Here is a 15,404-nt window from a genome sequence, read left to right as displayed (position 1 = left end):
TCTTACTGTAGAAGTTACGTGTCTTACTGTAGAAGTTACGTGTCTTACTGTAGAAGTTACGTGCCTTACTGTAGAAGTTACGTGTCTGGCACACATATTTGCACAAGGTTCACATAGTTTCCAAATGAAGTTACGTCATTTTTAATATAATTATTTCTTTATTTATATTTGTTTTCTTTCTTTATCTATTATATTGGGAGTAATAAGGCTGTAACATTCCTAATATAATTATGTATTTATTTAATTGAATGTCTACATTATCTTTGTTTTCTCTATTAACTTAAGGGATCCTTCAGCAGTATAGGCACAACTGTCACCAAATCCTTAATATAATTGTATTATATTATTTTTTAACATCATTTAGAAAATAGAACTAGAAAATGCTAGAAAGTGTCTGTTTCTCTGTAAGCTGTAGTACAATAACATGAAATATGCTGCACATGAACCTGTTAAACTTTTAATTTATATTAACCTAAGATGCATTTGATTCTAATTGGTTTGTTTGAGGCATAATTGTGTTGGAGGTTTTCACTGCGTTGCAGTTTTGTTGTGGTACTAACCAGTTTTTGTCTACGTTTTGATATCGTTTCTATATTTATAATTAAAAGGCTTGTTATGACTGATCGTTAAGTGGCGTTTATTTTTTGAGAGATTCATTTGCAGGTTTGTGTTTCTAGTCAGTATAAAAATAACTTCATAACAATATTATTAACATATTTTAAAAGACAGGCATGCACCATGTGACAGTTTGCAATAGGAGATAACAGCATGTTACTTCTGCCACTACATGCAAGGGACCAGAACCAGGAAGGGCTGTGCCGGTCTGTCTCCTTCAGGGAGTGTTTGTGTTGAAGCTTAAAACCCAGAAAGGATCTTTGTTCAGGACTGAACCTGAAAGAGGGTGATCAGTAGGACCACAGGAGAGCACCAACAGAAACACGCTGAGGACAACCCAGTGGCAGTGCCATAGCCAGTGGGCCAGGGGGCGCTCTTTGCACACAGGGCCACAACTAAAGAGAGAAGCTTTGTAAGAATTTGTAAGTCGCTCTGGATAAGAGCGTCTGCTAAATGACTTAAATGTAAATGTAAAGCTGGTTGTCTATGTCATGGCAGTAACGTATGGAAGCATATGTCTGCGCATACATTTTGATAGCAACATGCTTCCGTAGTAGTGACATCAGAGGAGAGTCCTAGTATAGCCGCAGATAGAACAATGAGCCAGATATTTCACCAGATGTATAAAAGTGAAGCGTCTGGTTTGCATTGCCACTCACTACCAAATATGGTGATGATAAAAGCCCAGTAGCCGGCAGTGGAGCGAGGTGGATTTTGGCCAACATTATGCTAATTTTGTCAACAATAAAACATCTGATCTCCATACAGTTTTCTGTTTCCAAAACTATCATCTGTAACAAACAGAGTGGACTGCATTTTGTAGACTTTACACGTTGCCAAAGTTTGTAAAAATTGCAGTGTTTAGAAGTCAATGGCGAATTGACTTACTGTTCTTTTATTGTTGCTCTTTAATTATAAGTTATTTTTCTATTTTCTTCTTTGAAATCTTTTCCTTCAGTTAATTTTTGCTAAATAATTTCTTAAAACTTATTTTTTCTTAAAACTGCATTGTTGGTTAAGGGCTTGCATTTCACTGTAATGTTGTATTCGGCGCATGTGACAAATACAATGAAATGCTAGAACACGTCAATAGGATCTCACTAGCTCGTGCTTGGCTCTGCCCACCTCCTTGCTCATTCTGCCCACTATAATTAATTTGCTACCATTGGAAACGACAGGCTCTGGTCTATCTTGGGTTAATTATACAGATCTCACATTACGTTCCAGTCGTGTATTGGTTGGTGTGCGCGTCACCTTTGTCCTTGCCTTTATGTCTGTGCCTTATTAGAGAATCCAAAGGTGATCTTTTACAGACACACATCATGTTAGAATACAACAACGAGGCCCTTGTTGTGTCACTGTCATGTTATTATTGTACCACTGATCATGGTTGATAAAGATGTTATATGGTACATGATGCTGTTTTTCTTGGTGACTACTTCGTTTGGCTTGTGAGTGGGAGTGGGTGCTGTACAAACTGGAGAGGGTCTGGCTCTGGGGGTGACTGGAGAGGGTCTGGCTCTGGGGGTGACTGGAGAGGGTCTGGCTCTGGGGGTGACTGGAGAGGGGTCTGGCTCTGGGGGTGACTGGAGAGGGTCTGTCTCTTGGGGTGACTGGAGAGGGTCTGACTCTGGGGGTGACTGGAGAGGGTCTGACTCTGGGGGTGACTGAAGAGGGTCTGACTCTGGGGGTGACTGAAGAGGGTCTGACTCTGGGGGTGACTGGAGAGGGTCTGGCTCTGGGGGTGACTGGAGAGGGTCTGGCTCTGGGGGTGACTGGAGAGGGTCTGGCTCTGGGGGTGACTGGAGAGGGTCTGGCACTGGAGACTGGAGGACAGCAGCAGGGATCTCTGGTTTGCTCTCATCTGGAGATTCAGGTGGTCTGAGGGGGGGGGGGGGGGGGTACTGTACATATACAGTATCAAGTCTTATATTTGATACTGGATGTGATACTGTCTAGGATGCTGTATATCAAATTAAATAAAATTGTTTTAGTCAATTGCGCCGAATACAACCTGTAGAAGGATACTGTACTGTAAAATATTATCTGCCATGACTACAAAGTCCGATGGGAATTCAGGGAACTCAGTGAGGAACACTGTATATGGCCCAGGAGGCCTGTAAACAGTAGCTATAAAAAGTGATTGAGTAGGCTGCATAGATTTCATGACTTGAAGCTGAATTTTTTTTTGTCAATTGTAAATTTACTATCGTAAATGTTAGCAACACCTCCGCCTTTGCGGTATGCTGGGGGGGGGGGGGGGGGGGGTCACTAGTGTAACCAGGAGGTGAGGCCTCATTAAACACAGTAAGACATAAGGGATCTTACTTGCTGAGGTTTTATTGGCCTTCTGTCTCTGTATCTGGCTACGAGAGTTACATCAATCAAACAACCACTGTGCCTGTCACATACTGAGCCGTGTTTTTTAGTTTTTTATTTAACCTTTATTTAACTAGGCAAGTCAATTAAGAACAAATTCCTATTTACAATGACGGCCTACAAAGGTAGACCTGATAAGTAACCTCACCTAAGACCTCGACCTGAGATCTACAGAGGGTCTAGGCTTTAGCTCAGCGTGCTAACAGTCTTGTAGCGTGCGGGAGACCCAGGTTCGCTGTAGTTCCTGCAGAAACCTTTCCCAGTGAGATTCTTGGTCTCATCCAGCTCAGTGTCGTCTTTCTCATGACACCTCTTCAGGTTGTCAACGCCTCTTCAGGTTGTCAACGTGGCTCACCATCAGCTCCATCGCTCGACTCACATGAGCCTTCTACCACACAGAGCCTCCTGCCACACAGAGCCTCCCGCCACACAGAGCCATAATCAAAGTCTTGAGGTAGACTAACTGTATAGTACTGTCTGAGAGAGACTACCTGATGTTCAGCTCCCAGCAGCTCTGCTGTGTTGGAGATGATCTCCTCTGTTTCTCCCTGTATAGCCAGACACATCTCCATCAGGAGGATCATACTGCGCTCACTGTCCAGACACATCTCCATCAGGAGGATCTTACTGCGCTCACTGTCCAGACACATCTCCATCAGGAGGATCTTACTGCGCTCACTGTCCAGACACATCTCCATCAGGAGGATCTTACTGCGCTCACTGTCCAGACACAGAGCCTTCAGAGCCTGATAACAGAGAGACAGGTCAAAACTCTGCTACAAACCCCCTCATAAACAATACACACCTCATACAGTGTAGGCTAGTTCATATTCACATGATTGTGTCATTACAATAAAAAATATCAAGTGTGATAGTACTGCAATGGCAAATATTGCCCATTATTGTATTTCTGTGATTTAGAGAGTGTGCCTTCAGAAAGTATTCAGACCCCATGACTATTTCCACAATTTGTTACATAACAGCCTTGTTCTAATTTTTATTTTTTATCCTCATCAATCTACACACAATACCTCATAATGACAAAGCAAAAACAGGTTTTTAGATAAGTTTGCAAATGTATAAAAATACAATAACAAAAAAATTCTTATTTACATTAGTATTCAGACCCTTTGCTATGAAACTAGAAATTGAGATCCGCTGCATCCTGTTTCTATTTATCATCTTTGAGATGTTTCTACAACTTGATTGGAGTTCACCTGTGGTAAATTCAATTGATTGGACATGATTTGGAAAGGCACACACCTATCTATATAAGGTCCCCCAGTTGACAGTGCAGGTCAGAGCAAAAAGCAAGCCATGAGGTCGAAGGAATTGAAGCATTGAAGATCCCCAAGAAAACAGTGGCTGCCATTATTCTTAAATGGAAACCATTTGGAACCACTAAGACTTCCTAGAGCTGGCCGCCCAGCCAAACTGAGCAATAGGGGAGAAGGGCCTTGGTCAGGGAGGTGACCAAGAACTCGATGATCACTCTGACAGAGTCCTAAAGTTCCTCTGTGGAGATGTGAGAAACTTCCAGAAGGACAACCATCTCTGCAGCACTCCACGAATCAGGCCTTTATGGTAGAGTGGCCAGATGGAAGCCACTCCTTAGTAAAAGGCACACGACAGCCCGCTTGGAGTTTGCCAAAAGGCACCTAAAGACTGCCAGACCATGAGGAATGAGATTTTCTGGTCTGGTGAAACCAAGACTGAATTCTTCGGGCTGAATGCCAAGCGTCACATTTGGAGAAAACCTGGCACCATCCCTACGGTGAAGCATGGTGGTGGCAGTATCATGCTGTGGGGATGTTTTTCAGCAGCAGGGACTGGACGACTAGTCAGGATCGAGAGAAAGATGAACAGAGCAAAGTACAGAGAGATCCTTTATGAAAACCTCCTCCAGAGTGCTCAGGACCTCAGACTGAGGCGGCGGTTCACCTTCCAACAGGACAACGACCCTAAGCACATATTCAAGACAGCGCAGGAGTGGCTTTTGGACAAGTCTCTGATTGTTCTTGAGTGGCCCAGCCAGAGCAGGAACTTGAATCTGATCGAACATCTCTGAAGAGACCTGAAATAGCTGTGCAGCGACACTCCCCATCCAACCTGACAGAGCTTGAGAGGATCTGCAGAGAAGAATGTGAGAAACTCCCCAAATACAGGTGTGCCAAGCTTGTAGCATCATACCCAAGAAGACTTGAGGCTGTAATCACTGCCAACGGTGCTTCAACAAAGTACTGAGTAAAGGGGTCTGAATACTTAACTAAATGTGATATTTCCGTTTTTCATTTTTAATAAACATGCAAGAAAATCTAAACCTGTTTTTGCTTTGTCATTATGTGGAATTGTGTAGATTGAGGGGGGGGAAACTATTTAATGTACTTCCTGGGCTTAGCCAGAGAGCCCTGCCGGACCTCCCGAACAGCCTCATATAACCGTGTCCCTGGAGACCTTACTGTGAATGAAAAAAAAGGACAAACAACAAATTACGACATACAACTGTAGTACAGGGCAGCAAGGGATTTATTTACCACCCTTTTGTAAAAATAAATCATTTAAAACCCCACTTATTATGAAGTTAAGTTTCTTTGAGCCTTGAAAAAATTAAGCAAAGCTTTTGAGTGCCCCCCATTATTTAGAGCAAGCTCCAATTAGGTTGTTGAACAGTATGTAGACACTTGACTCGAACAATTGTTGCTGTAACATTAATAAATCAGAAGTAAATCCTGAACTGCTTCATGTGTTCAATTAGATAAGATAGAATTGAAGTAAATCAAGGAGTTAAAGAAGAATATATAATTCTATAGTTAGAAGTGTCTCCACAAGTCCTTGGGTAAATTTGACCTTCAAAAATCACGTGTCCAGGATGTTAGTTACAAAGGTTCTCTATATAAATCCATCCAATGGGCAATTGTTGAAATTCTGATTTACAGAAATATATTCCGTAATAATTGTAAAAAAAAAAAAAAATAGAAATGATTTATAAAATACTTGTCGGTTTCTCCTCCTTCACGCTGCGCTGGAAAGGAAGTCCACCCGAAAATTGCGCAAAAAAAAACTGGACACGGAGTTCAGCCATATTGGTGGGTGCAAATATTGCGATATTTTTTCCATCGTGCCACTAAAGAAAATCTGATCGGGACTTAAAGTGAAAGCTGTTGTACCACATGTATGCCTCTCTGACAGCAACATACTGGTTCAAAGACACTCCAAAAGGTAACCAATATTTGTGTGCATGTTGGCTTTTATTTCAACTAGTGGGTCTAAATGCTGATTGGTTAAATGCTGATTGGTTAAAACTGCATTCCAGACATGTGCAACATTGTTTATACATACAGGCTTACAGGTATGCTATCCAAGTTCTTGCAGAATTCCAGAATTTTTACATTAGATCAATATGAAACAACAAACGTCTGACTTGTAATTTGTTTTAAACACAGCTGACATAACATTTGAATAAAAATGACTTTAAAATACCCTACCATTTACTGTACTCAGTCATTATAATGAATTTAATAGTTTAACAGTATTGTGATTCAGACAGTATTTCATGAATGTTTGATTCTCTTCAGGGCAGCTTGAAGAGACTTCTTCAAGAATGTCTCATTGGAGGACAAGCAGCAGGACAGTGTGTGTTTGTGAGCCACAGTTACCTGGACAAATACAACCAGACAATAGCAGTGTATCAGTAAACAGACGTTAAGTGACAGTTATACCTTTAGACTGGACTTAAGGTGTTTTCATAGCCAACGTGCCTCCATTTCTTCTTTAGGATCTAGGTCAGGTTACTGTACAGCTCTTTAGGACAACTGCTGATTTAAAAAGGGCTTTATAAATACGTTTGATTGATTGAAATAACCTACATGCGTGTTATACTTGGTCAGCACAGTGAGCATCATCTTGGCATACTTCATGGACTTGGTGAAGTGAGGTGCCTGGGAGATTAGCTGGTCAGTGAAGAGTGTGAACAGCTCTTCATTCATCTCCAGCTGAAAAGTGATACAAACAGATTCAAATCAATGAGAGACTAGGGATTTTATGAATACTCTGTTTTCACATACAATGCGATCAAATCAATTGGTTTGGATAGCTATGGTAGATTAGAGAACTATACTGAACAGAAATATAAATGCTACATTTATATTGGTCCCATGTTTCATGAGCTGAAATAAAAGATCCCAGAAATGTTCCATACACACAAAAAGCTTATTTCGCTCCAATTTTATGCACAAATTTGTTTACATCCCTGTTAGTGAGCATTTTTCCTTTGCCAAGATAATCCATCCACCTGACAGGTGTCATATCAAGAAGCTGATTAATCAGCATGATCATTACCACAGGTGCACCTTGTGCTTGAGACAATAAAAAGCTACTAAAATATCACACAACGCCACACGTGCAATTGGCATGCTGACTGCAGGAATGTCCACCAGAGCTGTTGCCTGGCAACACGTCCAATCAGCCTCACAACCGCAACACGTTTAACCACGCCAGCCCAGGACCTCCACATCCGGCTTCTTAACCTGCAGGATCGTCTGAGACAAGCCACCCGGACAGCTGATGAAACTGAGGAGAATTTCTGTCTATAATGAAGCCCTTTTGTGGGGAAAAAAAACTATTTTTTTAATTGACTGATTTCCTTACATGAACTTTAAGTCAGTAAAATCGTTGAAATTGCTGCATGTTGCGTTTATATTTTTGTTCAGTATAGTTTGGTCTGGTTTGGTAGGTATGGTACATTAGAGGACTAGTTTGTATTTGACTGGAGTAGATTTATGGTTCACCTTCTTGTCCAGCAGGGCATGAATGACAGACAGCAGTCCTTCACACCAAATCCCTTTGATTGTCATTCTGGACAAAAGAAGATCTTATGAGACTGTATAAGACGTTGTATTAAAATGCATGTAATCAATACAGCCAGAACACTTCACTAGTTGTTAGATCCATTACACCCAATGGGTTGGTTTGTCTTACTGAAACACCAGCAGTCTGTAGTGGGGCTCCAGGCAGTCTTCTATCAATCTGTTGAGCAGCTCAGCCTGTGCACTGCCTGATGATACACCCCAGATTTAGATGTACAGTGCCTTTGGAAAGTATTCAGACCCCTTGACTTTTCCACATTTTGTTACGTTACAGCCTTATTCTAAAATGGATTAAATAAAACATTTCCTCTGCAATCTACACACAACACCCCATAATGACAAAGGTTTTTAGAAATGTTTGCAAATGTACTAAAAATAACCGAATAGCTTATTTACATAAGTATTCAGACCATTTGCTATGAGACTGTTTCCATTGATTATCCTTGAGATTTTTCTGAAACTTGATTGAAGTCCACCTGTGGTAAATTCAATTGATTGGACATGATTTGGAAAGGCATATACCTGTCTATATAAGGTCCCACAGTTGACAGCGCATGTCAGAGCAACAACCAAGTCATGAGGTTGAAGGAATGGTCCGTAGAGATCTGAGACAGGATTGTGTTGAGGCACAGATCTGGGGAAGGGTACCAAAAAATGTCTGCAGCATTGAAGATCCCCAAGAACACAGTGGCCTCTGTCATTCTTAAAGGGAAGAAGTTTGGAACCACCAAGACTCTTCCTAGAGCTGGCCGCCCGGCCAAACTGAGCAATTGGGGGAAAGGGCCTTGGTCAGGGAAGTGACCAAGATCCCGATGGTTACTCTGACAGCGCTCCAGAGTTCCTCTGTGGAGATGGGAGAACCTTCCAGAAGGACAAACATCTCTGCAGCGCTCCACCAATTAGGCCTGTATGGTAGAGTGGCCAGATGGAAGCCACTCCTCAGTAAAAGGCCCATGACAGCCCACTTAAAGTTCACCAAAAGGCACTTAAAGGACTTTCAAATCATGAGAAACAAGATTCTCTGGCTGATGAAACCAAGATTGAACTATTTGGCCTGAATGCCAAGCGTCACGTCTGGAGGAAACCTGGCACCATCCCTACGGTGTAGCATGGTGGTGGCAGCATCATGCTGTGATGTTTTTCAGCGGCAGGTACTGGGAGACAAGTCAGATTCAAGGGAAAGATGAACAGAGAGATCCTTGATGAAAACCTGCTTCAGAGTGCTCAGGATCTCAGACTGGGGCGAAGGTTCACATTCCAACAGGACAACGACCTTAAGCACACAGCCAAGACAACGCAGGAGTGGCTTTGGGACAAGTCTCTGAATGTTCTTGAGTGGCCCGATTGAACATCTCTGGAGAGACATGAAAATAGCTGTGCAGCAACGCTCCCCATCCAACCTGACAGAGCTTGAGAGGCAGAGATGAATGAAGAAACTCCCCAAATACAGGTGTGTGTGAAGCTTGTAGCATCATACCCAAGAAGACTCAAGGCTGTAATCGCTGCCAAAGGTGCTTCAACAAAATACTGAGTAAAGGGTAGAAACACTTAATAAATGTGATCCATTTTTTAAAATTTTGCATAAATTAGCAAGCATTTATAAAAACCTGTTTCTGCTTTGTCATTATGGCGTATTGTGTGTAGATTGAGGGGGGGGGGAAACAATGCAATACATTTTAGAATAAGGCTGTAACGTTACAAAATGTGGAAAGTCAAGGGCTCTGAATATTTTCCAAAGGAACCGTACGTGGAAAATAAAGAGATTATATATAAATAGAAGGATTAATTGATGATTAGTGGCTAAATATAACATCATAGGTGGTGAATACTATATTGACTGACCGTTAATGCTCTTCTATTTTGGAGTCCACTATTGATCAATGTGTATTTCCCACTCACCTGTCTGCCCTTCCTCCAGGACTGGTCCAATCAGAGCGTGGCAGGTTGGCCTGGGGTAGCGACTGCATAGTGACGTCACAGCCATGACTAGACAGCGTGAGGCAGGTTCAGAAAGGGACAGAACCTGCCAGAGGTCAACAGTACAGGAGAAGAAGTCGGAGATATAGGTAGCCTGACAAGCTATTGTCTTATTTACATTATAAGGCCGCCTTGAACAGTACTGGCTTAGATTTTTATTTTCACATTGTCCTTTCCAGAAACTATGATGGATTGGTAACCAGTGCAGCTTGGTAACCAGGCCAGCCCAGTGCAGCTTGGTAACCAGGCCAGCCCAGTACAGCTTGGTAACCAGGCCAGCCCAGTGCAGCTTGGTAACCAGGCCAGCCCAGTGCAGCTTGGTAACCAGGCAAGCCCAGTGCAGCTTGGTAACCAGGCCAGCCCAGTGCAGCTCGTTTTGGCTCAGTGTTGGTCAGTGGTGTGAAAAGGGTACATATGAATGAAATGTGAGGTACCTTTCCCAGCAGGAGACTCTTGATGAGTGTGGCTGCTGTGCTGTGGCTGAGATCAGGAGAGAGTTCTAGCAGGCAGCTACAGAGCTGAGGTAGGGTCTGTTCTGGCATCTCAGACAAACTCAGCATCCTACATAAGATCTCTACCTACAGAGAGAATGGTTGTTATTGGAAGTAGTGCTCATGAACGACCTGATTTTGCTAACGTTTTAGTGTCAATTTAAAAAAGTCCAACCTGGGAGGGGTCACAGTCGTTCAGCACCTTGAAGATATCCACTGAGTTCTGGTCCCACTAAACAAAGAGGACACAGGGGATTAAGGCACTTTCATGTGAGTCAGTGCATCTCAGACATGATCACTTCATTAAAATAGGTATCTTACCTCCATCTCACTTTCCAAAATTTCCTTGATTTGAGGGATAGAAGCCTGAACCAAGAACACACAAGTTACTTTCAGTTCTTCGGTGGTGTCAACAGAATACTGATGTGACTGAATAGTTAAGTCATGTCCTTTATTCATCTCACCTTTACATTCTCAGGCAGGGCATCACTTGGACTCCCTGCTGCTGGCTGCGGTTCCACAGCTGGTTCTGGGATGACACCAACCACCCGGTCCGTCTCCATCTCATCCTTCAAACCCTCCGTTCCCACCACATACTCCATACTGCTACAACTCCTCTCAGTGTCCACAGGAGAGAGACTTATCCTCATCCTCTTACGCTGCTGTCCGGCGTCGTCCTCAGGTTCTGAGTCCAGATCCACACAGCTGCTCTTCCTCTTCAGAACCACATCTAGCCCACCCTGTGAGGATGAGGACAGTTGTGGCTCTATTGGTCCACCTAAACACAAGGCCCATCCTGTTGCTTTATCATCACCACCACCACTATCCCTCAGACGCTCACATAGTCCCCTTAGTCTTTCTCTGCACTGGGGGGTGATTAGAGGCTCCTTCCCCCCAGGGGCTCCCAGGTCTCTCCGGAGCTGTACGACTAGGGCAGACACCCAGGGATTTGGGGCATGCTCCCCCTGGCTGAGGCAGTCTAGCAGGTGAAGGACACTGGTCCGGGGATGCAAAGGGTGGGTGAGATGGAGGAAGGACACGAGACTCCGTTGGAAGGCAACTGGAAATAGGCACACGAGTGGTTTGCTAAGGAAAAGAGCAGTGGGTTATCGAAGAGAAACGTATATTATGTATTTTTTAACATTTAAAATACACATCACTAGTCTGGTCAGTCTAGAGAAGTCAAACAACGAGGTCAAAAAGCCTAGCTGTTTAACTTTACTGGAATAAACGAGTTTGGACTATTTTCTCACGTTGTCAGGGTCTGAGCATCACTGTTCAGGCATATTTCCTGCTGGCAAAGAGTCTCGAGACAGGTGTGTAGGCAGCGGTCCGGGTCTGACCGTCGCTGCCGCTGGAACACCCACAAACCTCGACGGGCACCAGTAACTCCCGAGAGTAAAGAACGGAGCAGCAACCGGGAGCGTCCATCAAACCGGAGCAACAAAGTATTTGTGTCCATGGTCGTCTTATGGATAACAAGAAACGGCCTAAAATAAGCGTAATATGTTGTTTTTTGCCTCCAACTAACCAGCGATACAAAATGTCATGCTTTGTTTACGTTTTCACCACCCTCTTCCTGACGTGAACTTGTAACATGAGGGTCTGGCGCCGCCTACTGAGCTGGAGTGGTAAGATCGATAACTGCTGGTCCCTGGTGACGTAGCTAACTAAATGGTTTTTCACTTTTTTGAGGCTATACTGAAAATGTGTGTTTGAGTCATCCATACCAAGCAGTCTTTATCACAACCACTGTGTGCAGTTTTGGCTTCAGTATAAAAAGGTTCAACAAAGACAAGTCAGTCCTCAAATTTGACTTGAAGCCAACTAAGACATACAGGGGTCGCAATATTTAGGCAAATAAGGTATTTCTGTTATTTTTTTATTTATACATTTGCTAACTTTTCTAAAAACCTGTTTTCCCTTTGTCATTATGGGGTATTGTGCGTAGATTGATGAGAGAAAACAAATGTAAATACATTTTAGAAAAAGACTAAAGTAACAAAATGTGAAAAGGGGAAGGGGTCTGAATTTACGAATGCACAGTACCACTTGTGCATATGTGGGAATTCACTAACATTAGACATCGCGAATGCCTGCAGCAGGAAAAACAAATAAGCAGCAAACTGTGAAACAATATTTTATTCCCTTTTCTGTGTGTACATTGAAAACATATAATAGAATAAATCAAATCTAACATTAGGTCTTCAATCATCATGTCAACACCGCAACAAGAGTTTCCCTGTCAACAGTAAAGGTAAGCATGAAGCCTAATCTGGGCTCCCGAGTGGCGCAGCAGTCTAAGGTGCTGCATCACAACCGGCAGTGATTGGGAGTCGCATAGGGCGGTGCGAACCATTGGCCCAGCATCGTCCGGGTTAGGGGAGGGTTTGGCCGGAGTAGGCCATCATTGTAAAATAAGAATTTGTTCTTAACAAATCAAATTTATTTATATAGCCCTTTGTACATCAGCTGATATCTCAAAGTGCTCTACAGAAACCCAGCCTAAAACCCCAAACAGCAAGCAATGCAGGTGTAGAAGCACAGTGGCTAGGAAAAACTCCCTAGAAAGGCCAAAACCTAGGAAGAAACCTAGAGAGGAACCAGGCTATGTGGGGTGGCCAGTCCTCTTCTGGCTGTGCCGCATGGTCCAATAATAATAAGACAGAACAGTTGAAACTGGAGCAGCAGCACGGCCAGGTGGACTGGGGACAGCAAGGAGTCATCATGTCAGGTAGTCCTGAGGCATGGTCCTAGGGCTCAGGTCCTCCGAGAGAGAGAAAGAAAGAGAGAATTAGAGAGAGAGCACACTTAAATTCACACAGGACACCGAATAGGACAGGAGAAGTACTCCAGATATAACAAACTGACCCCAGCCCCCCGACACATAAACTACTGCAGCATAAATACTGGAGGCTGAGACTTGCCTGGAGGCACAGACTTGCCTAGTTCAATATAGGTCAAATATATATATATATATTTAAATAAGCATCTCAAATATGTCAGACAAGTGAAAAATATCAGGGCAAGGTATTGCCAGGAGGCATGGCTAGATTATAATGGCACTATAGGAGTCTAGCCATATCTCAGGGCAAGGCAAAGTATACTTTCAATCTAGACTTACATAAAATATATACACTACACATCACAGCATTATTCAAATCTCACTAACTTACTAAATGGTGCAAATGACAATATTGGCACAACAGGACCACCCAATGGAACAACAGATGGCAAACCAATGGGTCGGAGCCCATCACATCAATTAGCCAACTAATTCATTAACCCATCAACTTGCATGGAACCAAAACCCATCAACAGCAAGAGAACAGCCAATCACAGGTCTAAGAGGATGACTCCAAGCAACAACCCACACAGCCCTGGGATCCAATCAAAAGTAAAGGCCCTAGTCAACCCATTGCAGTCCAAACCCATGGGGCAGGGTGGCGGTGCTTAGAATAGGTCATACTTGTCATATTCACCCAGGTACAGCGGGAACACCATCGTCATCATCCAGCAAGTCATCCAGAAGAGGCAGAACAATGACATAGTCAAGAAGCTGTCTAAGTCATCCAGAAGAGTCAGAACAATGACACAGTCAAGAAGCTGTCTAAGCCATCCAGAAGAGTCAGAACAATGACACAGTCAAGAAGCTGTCTAAGTCAATGACTCCAGAAGAGTCAGAACAATGATAAAGTCAAGAAGCTGTCTAAGTCATCCAGAAGAGGCGGAACAATGACAAAGTCAAGAAGCTGTCTAAGTCATCCAGAAGAGTCAGAACAATGACAAAGTCAAGAAGCTGTCTAAGTCATCCAGAAGAGTCAGAACAATGACACAGTCAAGAAGCTGTCTATGTCATCCAGAAGAGTCAGAACAATGACACAGTCAAGAAGCTGTCTAAGTCATCCAGAAGAGTCAGAACAATGACACAGTCAAGAAGCTGTTTAAGTCATCCAGACTCATGGCATGATGCTGTTGGGTGAGAACAAAAAAAAGAAGCTTTTTACAATTTAGAAATGCATTGAGTGGTCACAACAATATCACAAATATCTGTTTCAGTTTACATTTATCTATGTTGAACTGTGTGTGTGTGTGTGTGACATTAATACAATCATTGAAATACCACAAGATGATCGTGGCGGCGATGGGGTCTGTAGCCTTGAGGCAGGTCATACCAACAGAGACACTCCATCTTGAAGGGACAGCATCCATGACACATGAAGAAACTACATCTTATTTTCTGGAGTTGAAACAGAGCATATGTTTACCACAATCAAACTAGGATGCCAGAACCCCGGAAATCCATAGTGACATCTGGTCGAGAGAATGGTAAATGCTGACCTGCATCTTTAAAGTTACGGATAAGGGTTTCCTTTGGTTGTCCTTCCACCCAGTACTTGTTGGGGATGTAAAACGTCGACTTGACTCTGCACTTTTGGCAACCCCTTGGGAAGAGAGATAAAGTTGTTGGTTACTTCGACAAGTCAAAACATTTTTTTTTTAAAGATAGGACACTGCCGACAGTAGATGATCAAAAACTAAAACAAGCCACAATAAACTAACATTTCTCCCCATTCGCTTACTTTGTAACTTCTTCCTGGAAGTTTTGTTTTTTTCTCCAGGTGACACTGTAGCTCTGGCAGGATGCCGAAGCGCCTATCCCCATTGCTGGTCTTCTCGTACACCGTCTTCATGCAGATGTCACAGGTCACATCTTTACTCAGGTTGAAGTTTGTCCTGGTCTGTCTGGAGGGCAAGGGGAGAAAGAGGAGGCACCACACTCTGCTGCCGCCGCCATCACTGCCTCCTGGGAACAAATCTAACAGGTTTCAAGTGCTGCTTAGCAGTATTGCTTCCGCACTCAACATCCTTAATGGTAGTTGATATTGCGACCTCCGCTTCGCCGACACGCGACCACCCTGTTTGACAACATACTAAGCAGCTGCGCCTCCAAAAAGGATCCAATTCGGCAGCGCCAGTAGAGAAATGTCAAGCTTTTGGGAAAGCTTACAGGACAATCTTTGACTCTGTTACACAAAGAACATAACAAAAGCCAAAAGGCTCAATAAATATTTCC

General features: G+C 43.2%; 1 protein-coding gene across 1 annotated transcript; it reads right to left on the bottom strand.

Moving 5' to 3' along the window:
- Positions 1-6,223: 6,223 nt before the first annotated feature.
- fance (FA complementation group E) lies at positions 6,224-11,918 on the bottom strand. The gene is made up of 10 exons (XM_029627875.2): positions 11,581-11,918; positions 10,792-11,413; positions 10,649-10,693; positions 10,503-10,559; positions 10,271-10,414; positions 9,759-9,882; positions 7,972-8,047; positions 7,782-7,848; positions 6,861-6,986; positions 6,224-6,650 (listed from the first exon to the last, which is right to left on the bottom strand). Exons 1-10 carry the CDS (start codon positions 11,787-11,789, stop codon positions 6,546-6,548), a joined length of 1,575 nt encoding a protein of 524 aa, XP_029483735.2. The 5' UTR covers positions 11,790-11,918; the 3' UTR covers positions 6,224-6,545.
- Between the last annotated feature and the right edge of the window lie 3,486 nt (positions 11,919-15,404).

Source organism: Oncorhynchus nerka, linkage group LG7 (assembly GCF_034236695.1).
Source record: "Oncorhynchus nerka isolate Pitt River linkage group LG7, Oner_Uvic_2.0, whole genome shotgun sequence".
Classification (NCBI taxonomy): Eukaryota; Metazoa; Chordata; class Actinopteri; order Salmoniformes; family Salmonidae; genus Oncorhynchus; species Oncorhynchus nerka.
Note: the sequence above shows the minus strand (reverse complement) of the source record. Positions and strands in the feature narration are given on the sequence as shown.